Source organism: Eublepharis macularius, chromosome 8 (genome assembly GCF_028583425.1).
Source record: "Eublepharis macularius isolate TG4126 chromosome 8, MPM_Emac_v1.0, whole genome shotgun sequence".
Lineage (NCBI taxonomy): Eukaryota > Metazoa > Chordata > Lepidosauria > Squamata > Eublepharidae > Eublepharis > Eublepharis macularius.
Window position 1 is genome coordinate 99,966,439 of NC_072797.1, and position 20,188 is coordinate 99,986,626.

A 20,188-nucleotide genomic window follows, 5' to 3' on the forward strand; every position below is an offset into this window, starting at 1 on the left:
AAATGGCTGCACACAGGAGCCAGAGCCAGCCCCAAAATGGTTGCCCCAGCTACCTTTCAGTCACACAGTGCAGATCCTTGTGCTATGGTAGCAACTGCTGCCAAAGCAATATTTTTAAAAGTCTGTGCGGCCTCATTGTCCAATGGCCAATCAGAAGCCTTCCTGGGCAAAAGCCCACCTGGCCCTGCCCACTTTTAAAGAACATTTGGTGGATGCCAAGAAAGGTGTCAATGAACACCATGGTGCCAGGTTGGGGGCCCTTAAGCTATACCATATGGCTGCCATTTTCAAACTTCAGTCTTTGTCCTCCTTTATTGTAACTGAGTGTGCCATTTGTGGCAGGAGAAACATTTATATAAAGAAATAAAAATTCGAATTGGAGAGATTTTGGAGATATATATCAGCAGTTTCTTCAAAGCCTACAATAATTTTTGGTGAACCAGCTATAGAAGGATCATTGATGAATAGTTGCCATGATCTGTCTCCTCCTTTGTGCCGCATAAAGGGAAGGGAAGAGTTTGTGCCAATAGTTTTCCTGTCAAATACTAAAAGAGACTATATAATTTACAAAGAACCCAGTCTCCTTATGTGTGTGACACTAACATTTTCTGAATGATAAGCAACATATAAACAGGCAAGGGAAAGGGAAACATTTGACCCAAAATAACAAATTAAAATTTATAATCCCATTCCACATCCAATTCATTATTCAAGGCAACAATGGGCCTTTTCAGATTATCTTATTTCATAGACTGGATGAAAATGAGGAGAAGCAAAATTGCAGTGGAAAGCCTTACTCCTGACCTGTAGTTTGGGGAATGTTCTCAGAGTATGCTGAGCATTTGCTGGTCAGAAGTGGTCCTCCTCCTCCTCACATCTGCTCACTCCACACACTGACATCACTTGCAAAGGACAACTATAGTGACAAGTCTGAATCTAATCACAGATAGCAAAATAGCAGAGTCCAGTAGCACCTTTAAGACTAACCAACTTTATTGTAGCATAAGCTTTCAAGAGTCACAGCTCTCTTCGTCAGATGCATCAGGCATCTGACAAAGAGAGCTGTGGCTCTCAAAAGCTTATGCTACAATAAAGTTGGTTAGTCTTAAAGGTGCTACTGGACTCTGCTATTTTGCTACTGCAGACTAACATGACTAACTCCTCTGGATCTAATCACAGATAATTAATCTCACTTCCATTAAGACAAAAATGTTCCTTAATAGTGCCAATAAAGACAGTCCACGTGTTCCTTTTCTCTGTTGGTTCACAGTGTTGTTTTGCTATAGAACAAGACTTGTTATGGGCCAAGCCAGTCAAGTGTAAAAATGGTCCATTGTTCCTGACCCAGTAAATGAAAGTCCTTATCCACTTAAAGCATGTCATAATTCCCATCAAAGTATCTTTTTTTATTATCTCAAAAGGCTGGGCACGATCATAATTTCTAGTCAATGCAGTGTTGACCTCCTTCAGCTGATGCATGCTGAGAAAAACATTAATGTTTCTCCCCTCAAGCGTTCAATAACTGTTCTTTGAATAGAATTATCTTCTATTTTTGAAGATCACTCCAAGCTTGCTCAATTTCCAACTACCAAGTAGCTAGAAGAAGAGATATAACTAGATTCTATTTTTTTAATCTTTAGAGAGCCTTCTTATCATCAGAACACCCAGTTCATAACAGCCACCGAAAGGGAAAGCTTCGGCAGGCCAGATATGCCCATGAGTTTTACTCCTACGCTTGATTATTTAAATAGCCACTGACAACAATATCATAGCTAAAGATTTTAGTTCTGCCCTGTTTTACTCTGGCAAGGTATTGAAACTTCAAATCATATTATCTATTTTCATTATGTAAGCATTAATAGCCCTCTGCAGCCATAGGTATGCTGAAATCAATACCCATAGAGAGCAATGGGCCACAAACTAGCCTGCCCACATAAAATCACCAGCTCTTGAGAATGCATGCAGGTTCTGTTAGAAGAGGAAGTTTAATGCTGTCCCTTCCCTCGGGTTTTAGAGAGGGACAAACCAGAAAGTTAGAAAGACAGAGAGGTCAGGGCATTTGTTTACTCTTTACTTCCCCGAACTAGCCTTTGATGTGTAGATTGCTAATCTCAGGACTAGAGATGGGCACGAACAGCAATACGAACAAAAAAAAAAGCCACAAACAGCCCAATCTGCTGTTCGCGAGCAAACTGTTCATGAGGCCCCGTTCCCAGCTAACATGTGTTCATTCCAAGCCTTTTTCATGGCATTCATCAGCCGTTCATAAAGACAGACAGTCTGGCACCTTTCAATCAGTTCCCCTGGCAACATAGGCATGGACTGTCTGAACTCTGTCTGAACTCCTGGCTTTCCTTCTGGCTTGTGACCCCTCAAAGTAGCTTCCAGCAGACAGTCCAGTTTTTTCCACTGTGAAAAGAAAATGACAGTAGAGGGACGGACCCATAGATCATGGCTTTCCCAGGGTCCAATCTCTCTGAAACTTGCAGGGTGTTCAGAAGACAGTGAGGCCTATGTCCCCTGCAAATTTGGTGAGTATTGGACATTGGGAAGGTCAGTTTATAACCCCTCAATTAGCTTCCAGCAGACAGTCCAGTTTTTGCCACTGAGAAGAGAACATGACATGAAAGGGGGAGACCCATGGACTCCCATTTCCCCGGCTCAAGTTCAGCTAAGTCCCAAGGGGGCTGTTCTGGCTCCCATGAACCTCTTGACTACGAACATGTTCGTGAACATGTCATGTCCATCTATGTTTGTGAATCCCTGTTTGTGGATGGCAATGAACAACAAACGTTGTGTTCGGGTTTTTTTCCTGTTCGTGCCCATCTGTACTCAGGACTTCATCCACATGACATCCTTCTCTCTGTCACACAACCATCCTCCTCTCTTTGTCACACAATCATCTCTTCTCTCCATCTTGCACCATGGATGCAGGACTTGTCCTGCAAACCATTCCCATTCTTAAACTAGACAGATAAACAGGAATCTATCTCTCCTCTTTCCTATCAGAGTATGGCATTCCTATAATAAAGACCTCTCATTTCTTTTCTAAACCAAGCTAAGTGTAAGTTTGTTATTTTCTCTCACACACACATTAGCCAGCAAACTCCAACATCCATCACATTCTTCCCTGTGATTGTTGCTACTCTGCCCAGTTTTATATACCTTTGAATAGGTTATGGGGCCCAATTTAAGAGTGACAAAAAGGAGCATACAAAGCTGTGCTTTCCTAATTCAGCTGAGAAAAGTTGAAGCTGGCAGGCTTACTAAGCAAATTGATTTGCCCTTGGCTGATGTGGTTTAGAGAACCTTAGAGAACAATAGGAAACATGAGTTTGGATGACAGTGGAGCTGGGGCTGTCTCTACTAGCAGCTCGCAGCAAAACCCTGCTCCCTCTAATCCACAGAGGTCAAGTGAGAAAAATCTCCAGCCTGAAGATTGGCACCCTTTGGTCCATCTGAAGAATGGGAACTCTTCAGCTTGGAGCTCTCTGGAACTTCATGGGATTTTGGAGGTAATTACTAGTGAACTCCCATCTCCCACAAATCCCCATGGGAATTGCAGGACTGGGAAGGATCTTATCTGTTGTGTAGTATCTGAGGAGCAGATAGTGCTGATCCATACTGTTAAAACTGCTAAAGAAAATGTTGAATTACTAGCATCACTTCGTAAGAGAACTGGCTGGTCTCTGATCAGTTAATCAAAAAGGCAACTTGCCAGCATCCAATACAAAGAAGGAGAACCCTTTGATAAGAATTCGGCCTAGTTGATGCATGTCTTCAACCAGCCAAGTGAGGCAGACAGACTTCTGCCACAGGGAGACAAATTATCTACCCTTTTCATTTCTCTACCAAGCAGTTCTGCTAACATTATCAGCCATTTAGACTACCAATGTTATATTATTTATTCAAGCTGCAGATGCAATTTTACTGGAAACAGAATGTAGGGACTGCTTATGAGAAACTGAGAGCCTGTAGTGTGCAAATAAAGTTCATATGAGATAGAAAGGAAAAGGACCAAATGCCTCGTGGTTCAAACAAAGAACGAGGATTACATTTTTGGCAGGCAACGTGACTTTAGAGGAGGTGCTGGGAAAACAAGGGAATTTGCATGGCAGGATGGAGCACACTGGTAGACTCTGACTGAATACTTAATTTGTAAAGGAACAGGACACAGAGCAAGCATTTGTCCTTCAAAGCTGCCTGCAAGCAGCAGGGCTGTTGAGAGAGAAAGAGGGAGAGAGAGAGCATTTCAGACAGAGAGCCCATTTCTGAAGAAAGCAAATTTAAGAGGGGAAAGATGCCCAAATCCAATCTTTCTTACCACATTGTGATGAATAATGAATTTGGAAGTGACAACTAGACTCTGGTGCGACCTCTCATTTTGTTTCTAATGCATATTTATTTACTGAATTGAAAGATATTGCTTTAACAACTGTCCAAACTGCTGAAGGAAAACCCTGCAGAATCTCTAAGATGGGAACTGTTGTGTTAAACTGCAAATTGTCAAATGGAAGAACACATGAACTCCTCTTAAATGATGTGCTTTATGCACCTAACTTCAAATCAAACTTCATGTCTCAATCAAAGCTGGATACAGAAGACTATGGATTTAATTGCAAAAATGGTGTACAATTTCCTTGGATGGGAGATGCATACAATGGCCACGCTAAGTAAAGGTCTCTATAATGTGGAAGGAGACAATAACAGCACTCTGGGGCCTACTCAGGAGCAAGCAACCCTTACTAAGTCATGTGCAGACAAACACCACTTGCACCTATGGCACAAAAGACTAGGTCATACCAGTTATGAGCACATTCTTCAAATGCAAGAAGGCGAAGCTTGAAGTTTATGACTAGACATGGGCACGATCAGAATTACCATTTCAAAAAAACCCCGATTTTGGCATTTGCGCCATCATGACTCAGCTAATCGGTTCCGTCCACAGCAACCGATCCAGCAGTCGGGGGGTTGCTTGTTTGATCGGATATATCGGCTTCTGTTCGGAATTGCAGGGACTCTGGCACCAGTAATTTATTCCCGGGACAACGGAGCCAGGGGAATGAGCTGTATTTTCCCTCCTTCTGTCGCCCTCGAAACACTAATGGAAGCCCAGCTTTCCTTGATTAGCAGGCTTCCTTCCAACCACGGAGCAGCAACCCAGGGGAGGGAGGGGGAACGGGGTGTTCTGAAGCCATGGGCACAAAGGAAAGGCAAAAGGCAGTGCGGGTGGCTGGGAGGCTGCCTGTGCCATTTGTCTTTCCCCAGGACAAGGGACACGTGGGCAAGCCAGCCACCCCTTGTCCTGGGGAAAGGCAAAAGGCAGTGCGGGTGGCTGGGAGGCTGCCTGCGCCGTTCGTCTTTCCCCAGGACAAGGGGTGCATGGGCAAGCCAGCCACCCCTTGTCTTGGGGAAAGGCAGAAGGCAGTGCGGGAGGCTGGGAGGCCGCCTGCGCCGTTCGCCTTTCCCCAGGACAAGGGGCGCGTGGGCAAGCTGGCCGCCCCTTGTCTTGCAGGGCAGGTGAACGGTGCGGGCAGCCACCAAGCCACTCGCACCACCGCCAGCTCCGCAGCGCACCGGAACAGCCGGCTTGCTGCGTGGGCGGGGGGGCAAACCAGGAGCGCACGCGCGCAAGAGCCTGACTACGGTTGCACTGGGCGCTGGCAACCGTAGATCCGGCCCTGGGAATGTCCCCTCCCTGAGGGGAGGCAGCTCGTTGCCGGGTTAAAAACTTCCCCCCCTCTACTCTAAGTGTGTGTGTGTGTGTGTGTGTGTGTGTGTGTGTGTGTGTGTGTGTGTGTGTGTGTGTGTGTGTGTGTGTGTGTGTGTGTGTGTGTGTGTGTGTGAATGTCCCCTCCCTCCCTGAAGAGAGGCAGCTCATCGCCCGCCGGGCCTGGTGGCCACTGCCACCAACCACCATTCCTATATCGCTGGAAACAGCAGGGCGCCCTCCCGCTTTGGCCTTCCCGATTCTGGATCGGAAATGGGACTTGATCGGTTAGAATCGGTGGCCTGGGTTCGGCAGCGGCCCGGATCCACGAATGGCTTAATCGGTATTTTTTTTTATCGTGCCCATCTCTATTTATGACTTCAGTCGTGAAAATAGTGAAGAAGAAGAAGAAGAAGAAGAAGAAGAAGAAGAAGAAGAAGAAGAAGAAGAAGAAGGCTTAGCTAATAGAATTGATCTAGAACGTCGCTAAAAAAATATGTTTTCTTAGCAACCAGGAATAAGAGATCAAAGACCTTATATCCTTCATGAATATGAAAGTAGTATTTGTAATTGCCACTACTGTAGAACTAAGCTACATAAACGAACTAGATGACACTGAAAGACTACTGAGAAACAACAAATAACATATTGCTATAAGCAAACTACTGTAAATTAGTACAGTGACAAGACCCGACATAAGTGCTGCAGTGGGTCTACTAGGCAGAAAATCTTCAGGACCAAACTTCAAAGATTAGAATGTAGTCAAGAAACTTCTTAGATATCTGAAAGGTACAGCACATTTCAAGCTCAAGCTTCCAGCCAATAACAAACCTGAACTAATTGTGTACACAGATGCTAACTATGGAGAAGACTTGGAAACCAGATTATCTACCAGTAGACATGCTTTCTTCTGCGGAGGTGGAATGATAAGTTGGTCAAGCAAAAGGCAAGACGCTGTTACAGAAGCTGAATAGCTCTCAGCTGGACTATGTTGTCAAGAGATAATATGGCTACAGTGGCTGCTAGAAGATCTTGGAATAGAAATTCCACTACCCATAACAATCTATGAAGACCATCAAAGCTGTATCAAGCTCTCACAGAGAGATGATGTCCACCAGCATACCAGCATACCAAGCATATCGACATGAAGTATTATCTAGTGAAAGAACTACAACAGAAAGGCATCGCAGAGATAATCTACTTTCCATCCACAGAAATTATTGCTGACACCCTAACCAAGCTACTTCCAAGAGTTCACTTTTAAACTCTACAACAAAAGTTGAACCTTAGACTGATCAAGTGAAGGCAGGAGAGGGTGTTAGAAGAGGAAATTAATGCTGCGCCTTTCCTCAGGTTTAGAGGGGGACAAACCAGAAAGTTAGAAAGATAGAGAGGTCAGGGCATTCATTTACTCTTTACTTCCCTGAATTATCCTTTGATATGTAGATTGCTAATCTCAGGACTTCCTCCTTGTGACATTCTTCTCTTCCTCTGTTTGTCACACAACCATCTCTTCTCTCCATCTTGTACCATCTTGTCCTGCAATCCATTCCTATCCTTAGACTAGACAGATAGATAACAGCCTATCTCTCCTCTTGCCTACCAGAGTTCTTATAATAAAGAACTCTTATTTCTTTTCTAAACCAAGCTAAGTGTAGGTTTGTTATTTTCTCTCACTTACACACTAGCCAGCAACCTTCAACACCCATCATGTTCTTCCCTGCAATTGTTGCCACTCTGCCCAGCTTTGTGTACCTTTTAATAGGCCCCAGCCCTGTCCTCTGTGATTGGGAACATTTGACAGAACAGTATTCCTGATCAATGAGCTGTACTATCTGTGTGTACACTTTGTACAGGATGCTGCACTCACAAGCTGGCAGTTTTTACAGGACTTGGCCAGCACGCTCATTCACTATCCCATTTTATGTGCATTGATGTCAGTGGGCAGGTATCATCATCAGAGGTCTTGTAACTACATTTTGTTGATAATTGCTTTGAATCAGACAGTTCTATTACACAAAAGCCTACCTTTTCACTTTTACAAATGGATGGATGGGAGAACAAGAGTCACAGAACTTAGCTTACTATGAGAATTGATCCTTAGTGATCCTGACTTAATATAATACCCTGTTTATAGTGGGGAAACACCAGGCCCAGCTTATTTGCAACCCACTTTAATTGCCAATCTGCTAGCAGGCCAGGGTTGTTTTTTTTCAGCCCCCTCCCTAACATAATTTACTGGGCTGCTCAAATCCTTGCAGTGTCTGAATAGTTAAAAGTTTGAAAGAAGCAGGCTGGATGATATATGGTCGTTTCCATTAGGGCTACCTAATCTGTTGTGCTGTTCACTGAAGCGTGTTGTTAAGCTAACCTGAGCCTGATGGCTCCAAGTTCGTTCTAGCTTGTAAATGTGCTATGACTCATGCTCAGACAGTATCCATCCTACAGCTGCCGAACAATATTGCTCCCATTTTGCCGTCCTGTAACAAAAAGGGCAATGAGTATCAACCATGAAATGATTCCATATTTGCTTTGAAACAAAAATGCAGGAGATTAATTTAGCAGATAACTTTCAGTGTAAAACTGACAGATTGCTAATAATACATGTTCTGAAAAACTTGCTTCTAGCAGCAAAGAAGTCAGGAGGAGCTCTTTTCTCCCCTACGCCACTGCGTACATGTAAGAAACTAACCATGCCTAGTCTGTTCCTTGGTCTACTCAAGCATTGGTTCAGGCTTTTCAGCCTAGTTAAAAGCTAGTTTAGAAGTAAAGAAAGCCTTTTCCTATGGGAAAGTGCAGTCAGGGTGACCCAGGTTCCCAAGACAGGTAAGTAAGTAAAATGAAATCAGCCACAGGTCAAAAGAACTTAATCAAAAGAGTTTAATGTCTATAGCCATAGGCCGTCACAATTCACCAAACATCGACGAATAAACAATTAAAACCATTACCACAGTTTGTATAGGTTACTAAAATTAATTAAAACAGTACCGTACGCCAAACTGTCCCAGGAGTCACGAAACAGCCTCATTCAGTACCACCTTAGATCTTATCTTTTTGGCTGCAAGTGCAAACTGAGGGACTCTATAGAACACATGATTATCATTGTCAGATAACAAAAACACAGTCTTCTCGATTTCAGAGTACATGTTTGTTACTGATAGGATTCTGGCCAAAAATTTAGCTCTGGGTACACTAGATAATGGATAATAAAGTAGGTAGTGGGAAAGGTTCTCCACTGTAGGTAATCCACAAATGTAGGTGCGATGTTCCATAGGGGCGTGAGAATAACATCCTGCCAAAAGAGCTGTCTGAATCAACTTGATCAGAACATGGAAAGGAGTTTTCACACCGGCATTCCATCTCATTAATGCATAGCGCTCTGGGAGTGGAATAATTGGGTCCCACTTGGGCAGATGTGCCACCTGCAGGGGCATATCATCACAGATTGAGCCTTTCATTGATTGGTCAAGCTGCTCAGACTATACTGAGGGCATGTAGTCTTAAAGCCTGAACAGTCACTTTAATTACATCCTTCCTTAGGATCATATCCTTGTAGTTAGGGATCATATCCATTGATTCTGGTAACAGCCTCCCTGGATGCTATTCTTAGAGATAGTTGCTGGTAAAAACTTGTAACTATATGCCATCTTGTCTTTGTTCTCTGAACTTTGGGCTCTGAAGTTGTGCCTGGACTTTTGTGCTCCAGCTAAAAGGTAACCCCTGGTTTAAGACTGAAAGCCTTTACAGTGTTATTAGGTTAGGTATTTAGCTTCTTATTATTTTCTTCTCTTGTTTTGTATATATATATAATTTGTATTTTCTTGCACTTTTTAAAATAAACTTTATTTATTATATCCTTGTGGAGTTATTTGGGTTCCAGTGCTTCATTCTAAATCTAGCTCCTCAGCCTGTTTGCCATAGCTGCCCAAGTAATTGCTTTGTGGAACTCAGTCTGCAATGTATTCTACCTTGTAGGGCTGGCTTCCATTTTGCTTTACACCTGGTAGGACTTGGGGCTTGCCTCTTGGCCTCCAGTTGAGAGTTAGTCAAAGACGCTGGTGGTGGCATTGCTATCCTGGAAGTGAGGCTTTACTTTCAGTTTTCAGTGTTTTGACTCTGTCTTAACTCCGTAAGAAAACTGCCTCGTGGGACAGGAAGGTTTCCCATACAAAACATACCTTAGCAAGAGAGGGAAAGATAGGTATGGGAAAGGCTTGCAAACAGACAGAGTTCCCCCATATATTACGAGCAGAAATAGTGTTTCAAAGTAGATGGCACTTTATGCACTTTATGTAGATGACATGGCACTTTATAGAAGACCTGTCCTCATATTCTTCATGATTTATTCTAGACAAAAATAATTTGTCTAGACTCAATGTAAGTGGAATCCCTAGTACTATGGTTTGTTCCCAGTTTTTGCAGAGGTGGGAATTTCACAGTAATTTTGTCCACTCTGTGCCCTATCCAATTTAAAGTATATTGTTGGTTGATCCTGACTATAGTCCTTTTACTCTTAGTGGAAACAGCAGAGATTTTTGCTTTGCTGTGATGTAACAGTAGCATGATGTAAATCCGCCTGAGAGTCACAGAGAAAAAGAAGCCAGCTTTCTAACATGGATAGACAAATGAAGGGGGTTTCCTAGCAACAACACAAAAACCACATGATCACTCTCAGAGCAATGTTTCTGCTTTGATCAGGTTTCATTCCCTTTAAAATCTGAAGGCACTATAAAGCAGGAAATCAAAGAGGTTTCCATTGGATTAATTTTAATGTGAAGAGAAAAAATAATATAAAGATGTATAAAATCCTGCTGAAGCTGCTCTAGCCCTCAGATAGTGAATTAGACTAGTATACCAAATAATGTAAACAAGACATTTGTGCCCTCATTGCACTTGAGACATTTCTTTGCCATCTCTTTAGTATTTCCTCTTTGTTCATAAATTGCGTATTCGCATATTCATCCACAGATGTTTCCAGATTTTAATCCTAAAAAATACAACCCAGATAAATCTGATGGACCTTGATTAAGGTTATTAATTTCATGGATGCAAGTGGCCGTTTCCTGCACAGCAATAACAACCTGAAAATAAAAGGAGCAAAGGCTTGCTCAGGAACATAGAAAAGTACTTCATATTCAGAGATTCCTTAGTCATAGTTTATTGCTTTCTTTTGCTGGGTCTACTCAACATATTTTTGCCAAAATTTGTTTGCATGGGTCTGGAGTGTGGGTGGGTGTGCATGCATGCACAAGTGTGTGAGTGAAGGAGAATTTTTTTTTCTATCATGTCACATTTATGTGGTACAGCAATCTGAGACTTGAATACAGCCCACTGAAGAAAGATAATTGCTCTAGAAATGCTGGATATTGGACATGGCCTCATTACAGCACAGTGACTGAGGCAGCATCCACATCAACACTCTTGTCATCTTTCATTCCATTTCATCTCATTTTGATTTCCTCTTTGACATTAAATAATTCCCATGCACAGGCTTCTGACTAGCCCAGGATTTTGATTTTCATTTTTTAATTAACAATACAGGCTGAATGTGTATAGTTACACTCGGGCACTTTCTAATAAGATTTGTGCATTGTCCTGACTTATGGTCAGGAGCTTACAGTCATGAGGGACTGTATAACCAATTTCTAGGATCATGGCACAGTCTAATTCTGTCACTTTTGCTGAAAAGAAAAAAAATAGGAGGATGTCTAGGTGCACAGTTAGAATGACCAGGGGAAAGCACAATGTGAGAAGCATTTTGGAACCATTATACATAATATGACTTTTAATTAATTAAAGAGGGAAATCTGTTTCTTTCTGCTACATTCATATATTTTATGCTCTGTATTGTGAGAAGGGTTGGATAGAGGTAGGATGGTCAGCCCCCGCCCCCACCAGAAAAGCTATATTTTGCTATGTTTTTGCTATGTTTGGGTCCGATTCATAGAGAATTGTCCCCACTGAGACACCACAGCTTCCAGTTTAAACTGGAAGTGATGTCATTTGTACTTGTTGAATGCTTGCATAGCGAGCTGTGACCAGCCTCCGCTCATCTTTCTCTGTCCCCCACCTGGCAGTCAAATAAGTGGCAGAGGCTGGGGGCAGCGGATTCCTCACCATGGCAAGGGACTGGGCAGCCCTAGAGAGAGGGAAAGGAGACTTTCTGAGAGTACTCATTGTCATTCTTGCCCTACCCAGCAGAAAGCAGTGGCTGGAACAAATCCTTCTACACTTAGGTACTACTTGCACTGGTGCAAGGTGGTCCTATACTTCCCCTGCTAAGTAGCCTCAAAGTGAAAAGATCCCCTAATCCAGTTAAAGTGATGAGAGTTGACTTAGTCATTACAAACTCTTTTCATGGAGACTCACAGTGCAGTCCTAAGATGAGTTACATCCTTCCAAGTCCATTGAGGTCACTGGGTTTAGAGGGATGTAACTCAGGTTAGGATCGCACTCATGATCTATTTTGCTGGAAAGAAGCCATAGAATGAGAGAGTAGTCAGGTATGATCAAATACTTCAGGCTATGCAAAAGATATAATAAAAGGCTGGTGTTGTTTAGTCTTCCAAAGTATAATTGAGATGCACAGTGGTTAGAGTATCAGACTAGAACCTGGGACCTGGTTAGAGAATCGCACCTGGTTAGAGTATTGGACTAGGACCTAGGACCTGGTTAAGGTATCGGACTAGGACTAGGACCTGGGACCCAAATCCCCGCTCTGTTACGTCATCTTACCAGGTGACCTTGGGCCTGTCACAAGTCTCAGCCTAATCTAACTCACAAGGTGGTTGTTGTGAGAATAAAGTGGAGGGGAAGAGAGCAATGTGATAAGCTACTCTGTGTCCCAATTACAGAGAAAAGCAGTATATAAAGTTACCAATACCTGTAAAAAGGGCAAATGTTAATATTCCTTACTTGTTCATATTTTGTTTTTTAGAAAGTTGTTTCTAAGCTTCTTAAAATTTCAGATAAAAACATACCACCATGTCTTTGCTCAGTCTCTCTCCTTTTTCTTTCTCTCCTCTGTCTACTCTTTCATGCCTGACCTCCCTCTCCATTCATATGTGCTAGACCACTGATAATATTTAATGTATGCTTATATTTTTCCCCATCTCTTTGTACAGGAGCTAATGCATCTGCTCCAGATCAACTGAGTCTAGCATTAGCCTGGAACAGAGTAGACATCGCTCGCAGCCAGATTTTTATTTATGGGCAACAGTGGCCGGTAAAGTATACACATTGTTACTAATATTATTTTCAATTTAGTCTGAGGAAATTCATTTTTGAAGGGGTTTTCTTCTACAAAAAGGGGTTTCCCAAAGCACAATAAATATTATTGAAAGGAGGCCTTCCTACTTTTCTGAAAGGAAATGTTGCCATCTAGGGGCCTTTTTAAAGTATAGCATAACTGTCCAGGAGTCTATGTTGTATTTATGATAGTGAAGTCCCAGACTGTGGTGTGCTCTCTTGGAATGTCCATTTACTCGGGAAACATAATTGTTTGCACTCCAGCATCTGTAAGGGAAAAATTAACAGTCTGACTGTGACTAAAACCTCACAAATGAGTCAAGTTGACTGGGATGATTTCTAAAATCTGGGGAAGCGAAGGGTTAGGGAGCCTAGAAGCAAGACGGAATGGTGCCCAGTTACAAGAGTAGACTAAGAAATAGTAGCCTGAAACATCTGTTGAAGGCTTGAGGAAAAGGGCATATGAGACAGGAACTGAGGCAAGAAAGAAATAATCAAAGAAAGGCTTCTGAAAAAACTTCATAGCCCTTAAGGTAATGAAATCTATGAACCAGTGAAAAAGCTGGATAGGTTGCAGAACAGGAACAGTTACTGGAGGAAATTAGGTAAGTCGCTGAGGAACTGAAAGCCTTCTTCACACATGTCATAAAAGCAACAGATGATGGATAGAAGCCAATGTCTGAATGACTTCGAGAAGGAAGAAAACACATAGCGATCTAAATAAAATGTAGGCGACAAGAAATGAAGTTCTGGGTCTAAATGACAAATTAAGAATTAACAAGTCAACAGTCTGCCTGGCACACACCTGAGAATTCTTAGAGAACTCAAATGTGGAAGTTTGTTTTTGTTTTTTAAGAAATCAAGGGAAATCCAGGAAATTACAGGCCTCTTTTTTGAACAAATTAAAATTAAAAAATCTAGGAAAGCTAGAGTTGTTAGACATATATAAGATTTACTGAGGAAGAATCAACATGGATTCTGAAAAAGGAATTCCTGCCTCACTAACATTTTGGATGGTTTTAAGAATGTCAATACTGGGTCCAAATAGGGATAATTTGCAGAAGATCTTTGGACACAGTTCCTCTTTAAACGTTCTACAGTAAATTTAGCAAGCATGGGACAGAGGACAGGAAGTAGAAAGTAAGAAAAAATAATGGCTGAAAGTATTGGGACTCTGCTTTGAGACTAATGCCACTGATGAATTGGAGTCAAGTGTGAGTATAAATATGAAGATGTCATTAAATAATTCAGGAGGGTGAAATTCCAGGCAGGCAGTGAAGTGTTCTAAAGGATTGCCCATGCTAAGTGAATGAGCAACAATATCTACATGATTCATTGTAAGTAGGTGTAAAGTAATAAACAGTGGGCCAATAATCAGACCTAATAGGTTGTGGAAAAGATCAGGAGGAGCTGTTTTAGCAGATAGTTGAAATTAAAGGTCAACTAAGTATGTGGCAGAGAGAAAAAGGCAAATTCCGTGCTGGTGTCATTAGAAATAGGAAAGGACTGAAAATAAAAATGTCAGTATTCTAATACATTTATTTTTTTAAAAAAATCTTTATTACTGTGTACAGTGCAGGATTGTCCACCTAAAAAGAAAATGTCAGAACTGGAATATGTTTTAAAAAAAAAGGTAACCAAAATTATGAAGGAAGTTGGTGCACCTTCTCTATGATGAAAGAATAAAGTGCCTGCAAAAAGAAGAAACTTTTTTTAGATTTATAAAATTATGTTTGTTGTGGACAGAGATCATTTTTCTTCATCTCATAGAATTCTCAGCAACTCAGAAACTAATCAGCATTTGATTCAAGACAAAGAAAGTATCTGTTCACACAGATTATGGAATTAACTGCTATCCGGGTGGGGATTACTACTAGTTTAGATGACTTTAAAACAGGGTTATGCCACTTCTAGAAAGACTGGTTTACCAGTCATGATAATTAAATTAAATTAAATGTAACCTCCAGCAGAGGCAGAATATTTTTGAATACCAGTCACTAGAAGTCAAAAAATAAGAGTAATCTCTTGCCCTCATGCCCTGCCTTTGAACTTCCTGGAACAATTTGACTGGCCACAGTCCAGGTTACTTAGATCCAGAAAGGAATGTGAATAATTTCTGTGGATTGGATCCAGGCAAAATTTTCCAATGGTAGAATGGACATTTCCTACTTCTCCCGTCACACTCCGACCCACTAATTTCCTCAAAAAGCTGTTCTTGGGGGATAAAGGCACTGAGCAGTAATGGGAATAGAGTCGGCAGTGGTTGCAGGTGGCAGGGAAGCAAGCAAGTCCCTCTCTGCAAAGTCCATGGATGGTTGAATAAATGCCACTGTGATCCTTTGTAACTTTGTGTCTAATTCCAATTTAATAGTTCATTCTCAAGTGATTAGTTTTGAATAGAGATGGGCACGAACAGCAATATGAACTAAAAAAGCCACGAACAGCCCAATCTGCTGTTTGCGAACAAGCTATTCATGAGGCCCCATTCTAAACATACAGGTGGTCATTGCAAGCCTCGTTCATTGCTGTTCGTCAAGCCAGACAGTCTGGCACCTGCAATCAATTCCCTTGGCAACTTAGGCAGGGATTGTCTGAACTCTGTCTGAACTCCTGATGTTGCCCTGGAAACCCCAATCTAAGTCCAATTTAGCTTGATAGGCAGGTCTTCCTTTCAAGTGTTGAGCTCCAAATTTGTTACAACAAGGGAACAAGACCAGGGGGGAGGGGTGCTCCCAGCTCTGGCTTTGCAGACAGTGAAGAGGGAGAGAGACAGCTGCTGTTGGAATTTTGATAGAGAGAGTGCATTGGAGCTTGAATTTTCTTTGTGTGTGGTGGGATAGGGATCTACCCCTTCAGGTTCCAGGGCTGCTGCTAGGCTCTGGGCCAAGTTATTATTTATTATTGGTGCCTTTCCTGGTGCCTGTTCAGGTCAGGTTTCTGGGAGTGGTGCAGTAGGGATGTTGACCAAACTTGGATGATGGCTGGAGGAGAGCCTGCTGGCCCCCACAAACATCCAACCACAAATATGTTCGTGAACAGGTCATGCTCGTAAGTGTTTGTGAGTCCCTATGCATGGATGGCAACAAACAACGAACATCATGTCCAGGTTTTTTTTCTGTTCGTGCCCATCTCTAGTTCTGAATAGAAATCTGAGATTGAGGTCTTCTGCAGTGAGCACATACGTTGAAAATGTATGTGAAAATAGGTAAGTTAAATACATTTTTTTTAAAAAATTATCCCAGATTCCTCTTGGGCCCAGCCTACAAACCTGTCCTTAGGAAAATTCCATAAAGGCAGCCTATGCAGAGGTAATATTTGCATCTGTTGCATGCTCCCAGTATTATGTTTAGTAGTCATTATATTAGTGAGGACTTTTATGCAGGAATCTGCATTTGAGATGCCAGAAAAGGTATGAAGGAATGCCATTCTGTGCTAAAGTCATCTAGATACTAACTGACGCTAAGGAAAATCTGCTTGGCTTATTTCCTTTGTAGGTGGGGTCCCTTGAACAAGCAATGCTGGATGCCTTGGTGTTGGACAGAGTGGATTTTGTGAAATTGCTCATAGAGAATGGAGTAAGCATGCACCGTTTTCTCACCATCTCCAGACTAGAGGAATTGTACAATACGGTAGGGCCAAGTTAAGCAAATTTTCTATCTGTTTGTTTGTTTCACCTTCACATAGAATTAGAATGGTGCCCACAAAATCATCCAACAAGCTCCTTATAAATGAGTTAATGGTTGCTGCAGATCATAAGATATCCCTGCTGTTTTAAATTTGGCATTTGTAATGAAACCTGACTACGACTCACCAGCTTATTTTTCAACTGCATCCTGTCATGGCTATTAAAACATACTTTTCTAAAATGGCAAGCACCCGCCACGACCTCTCTCTCTTACAATTTTTTATCAATAGAAAAGAAAGTAGTACTATTCCTTTTTTAAAAAAATCATTCTGCCCTAATCCAAAATGTAACATTGTTTTTTGTGATTTGAGTCTGCCTGTTCTTTAAGAGGACTTTTGGAAAGCTACAGAGTTCTGTTTAGCTGCAACACTTCCCACACACAACTGCCATCATTGTCAAAACTGCAAATTAGCCAAGAGAGACGTAAAGAACTCTGAAATAGTGTCAGAAGTCCTTTTTAGAGTTACCTCCTGACAGAGGCTCTGTGTATTAAGAGCTGTAAGACAGGTAACAACTTAAGATGAGTAACAATTTTCCCCAGCATGGAGATACAGGGAATGGATTGAAAGGATTGCCACCTAATAAGAGTTTAATGTTGTGGTGGAGGGGGAAGGTGCTAATCCTAAACCTGTGTCAGGTATTCCACATGGTGGAGTATCATTATGGGTCCATTACCATATTTCTAAAGTGAGGTATGATGTGGAGACTAGCATGTATGGCTACCTCATTCATGTGATTTCCTTCTCCTCTTCCCCACTTTTGATAGAGAAGGTTTGTGCAAATCAGGTGGACATATTTGTAGGTGGTATCCATGAAGGATTCATATGATACAATATGTTACTTGAGGTGCATGCTACATGGAAAATGAAAGACATTGCTTTCCATACGAAAGCATAGGCCATATAATGCCTATTATTTCTTCATAAATGCCTGGAATTGATCTTAGCCCTTTGTGATTCATATCAGTTAATCAAATTACCTATCTTCCAGGTGCACACAAAAAAAGCTGATGTGTGCACTGTTAGAATGTTTCCCCCCAGAAAATATTACAATTATATGCTTCATCTGTTACTGGAAATCTGATGGCTGTTGTCTTCATCACTGGTCAAAATAATCTGAATCTCTGCTATGGGAAGTAGGCTAGATGACTCTTGGCCTAATTCAGCAAAGTTCTCCTTATGCTTTTATGGGGGCCTCTGCTGCTTTTAACAAGTGTATCAAATTTAGGTAAAGCACCAAGTCATTACTGACCCATGGGGGGACATCGCATCATGATGTTTTCTTGGCAGACTTTGCCATTGCCTTCTCCAGTCATCTACACTTTACCCCCAGGAAACTGGGTACTCATTTTACCAACCTCGGAAGGATGGAAGGCTGAGTCAACCTTGAGCCGGCTATTTGAACCTGGCTTCCGCCAGGATCAAACTCAGGTCGTGAGCAGAGCTTGGACTGTAGTACTGCAGCTTACTACTCTGTACCACGGGGCTCTTACTGTTGTCCATATTTTCAGTCAAAAATAGGCCTCCCTTCCCTTACTTAATGAAAGTATCTGTCTCTACTTCCATATAAATAGAAGATGGATAAAAGTTTCATTTTCTGTTTTGAATTATTATAAGTTATATGGAAATTAAAAAGTCAGTTAACATGGATAAATAGCTACTTTTTAAAGTATTCACAGTTTAGTTTAATGGCAGATTCAGACCACATGCTATTCACTATGACTGCAGTTATACAATAGCATGGTGGGAAGTTTTTATTCTTTAAAGATTTATTGCAAAACAATAGTAGAAGTAAATGCTTACTTGTTTAAGTTCTTGGCCGTAATAAGAAATAAACAAACATAATCACACTTAAAAACAATGCATAGAATAAAGTAGCTCAAAATATGTACAGGATAATGTAGAGCTCATCTACTCTTATCCAGATTACAGTAGACTGTGTGGAAGGTAAAATAGATTTGCCGTTGCATTTTGGCTACTCAAAGCAACATTAGCTGTTGTTTGCAAAATCATCTTTTTCTCACTAAACCAGCAAATTGCAGATTTTAATAGGATCCTCAATCTTTCAAAAACTTAGGAAGGAAATTGTTATGTACATTCTATGAAAAATACTGTAAAACATATGCTATGGCACATCTCAATTATTTTCTCCCCACAAATACAAAAACATGAAGCACAGGGTACATTTTAGAACTGTCCTTCTAGAACAATGTTAACTGCAGTTCTAGAAGGGCAGTCTGAATTCTTAAGGTAATTGCTCTATTTGTATCTAATTTAAACAATTTCACATAATATTTTCTGAGTCATGATTAAATGTTATTTTTTCATACCATGGTGCTAATTTAACAATGGCAAAAGAGAGAATCGGTGTTTTTCCATAAAAAGCACTGCATTGGCTACATTCCAACACATGAATTCCCCCAGAGAAGCTTATGACTGAATCACTTGAGTAATTCTATGACACTATAGCAGCAATCCTAAGAACCCTTTCTGAAGAGTAAGCCCCCTTAAATAAAATAGACTTAAGCTGCTTCCACACGTCCTTAATGGGACAGCCTGCCAATGGAACTCTGGCGGGTTATCTCACTCATTACACACCTCATCATTTCCCATGCATGAGTGAATCATGATGATCCCGGTTTTTAAGTGTTTTTTGTGAGACCTGTTTTGGTCCGTGTTTATTTTTGATTCAAGTTTTCCACGTGATTATCCCTACTAGACATGGGCACGATCCAAAAAAAAAATACCGATCAAACTGTTCGTGGATCCACGCTGGTGACGAGTCCACATCACCGATTCACTCCAATCAAATCCTGTTTCCGATCTGGAATCTGGGATTGGAGGGGTGCCCCCCCCCCACACACTTAGAGCAGATGGGGAAAAACGTTTTTAACCCGGCGACGAGCCACCTCCCCTCAGGGAGGGGCTTTTCTCACACACACACACACACATGCATGCACTTAGAGCAGAGGGGGGGGAAGTTTTTAACACGTCCCTGCCTCTCCAAATAGAGAGAGAGACACACACCCTGTCAACAAGTTTCAGCCAGCTTTTAAAAAAAAGCAGGGATAGAATCCTCCATCCCACCCGATTTTAAAAGCAAGCAGCCAGTCTTCCAAAAGCATATTTTAAACAGGAAGAAAGTAAAACCAGGATCCTCGCGGATCCTATGGTTTTTTAAATAGGAAAAACACAAATGAAACATCAAATCACATACCAACTTCTTGCAAAAAGCAGGCACTGGGCTGAGAAGCCAGGAGGAGAGAGATATCTCTTTTCAGTTAACTCTTTCAGCACTGAACGACCTCAGGAGAGGAGTGCAAAAAAGCTTGATAGCTGCTCTCAAAGCAAGGGTTTTTTGAAAGAGTTAACACTGAGAATTGTTTTTCCTCGCTAGGGAAAATATTATCAAGTTTCAAACAGAGCTCAGGCACTCCCCTGCCTCCGTTGCCAGGGGAACAGATTGTTGGCGCCTGAATGTCTAACTTCCCGGTCCTATCACGATCGCCCCGGAGTCCCGACTGCTGGATTGTTTGCCGTGGAAGA

At 41.6% G+C, this 20,188-nt stretch overlaps 1 protein-coding gene across 4 annotated transcripts in view; it reads left to right on the forward strand.

The window, feature by feature from the left end:
- TRPM3 (transient receptor potential cation channel subfamily M member 3) overlaps positions 1–20,188 on the forward strand; it is a 510,178-nt gene that overhangs the window by 395,761 nt on the left and 94,229 nt on the right. For all 4 annotated transcript variants that reach the window (XM_054986519.1, XM_054986520.1, XM_054986521.1 and 1 more), the window contains exons 10-11: positions 12,835–12,935; positions 16,453–16,587. In XM_054986519.1, coding sequence (XP_054842494.1) covers positions 12,835–12,935; positions 16,453–16,587 — 236 coding nt within the window. The remainder of the gene's footprint in view (positions 1–12,834; positions 12,936–16,452; positions 16,588–20,188) is intronic.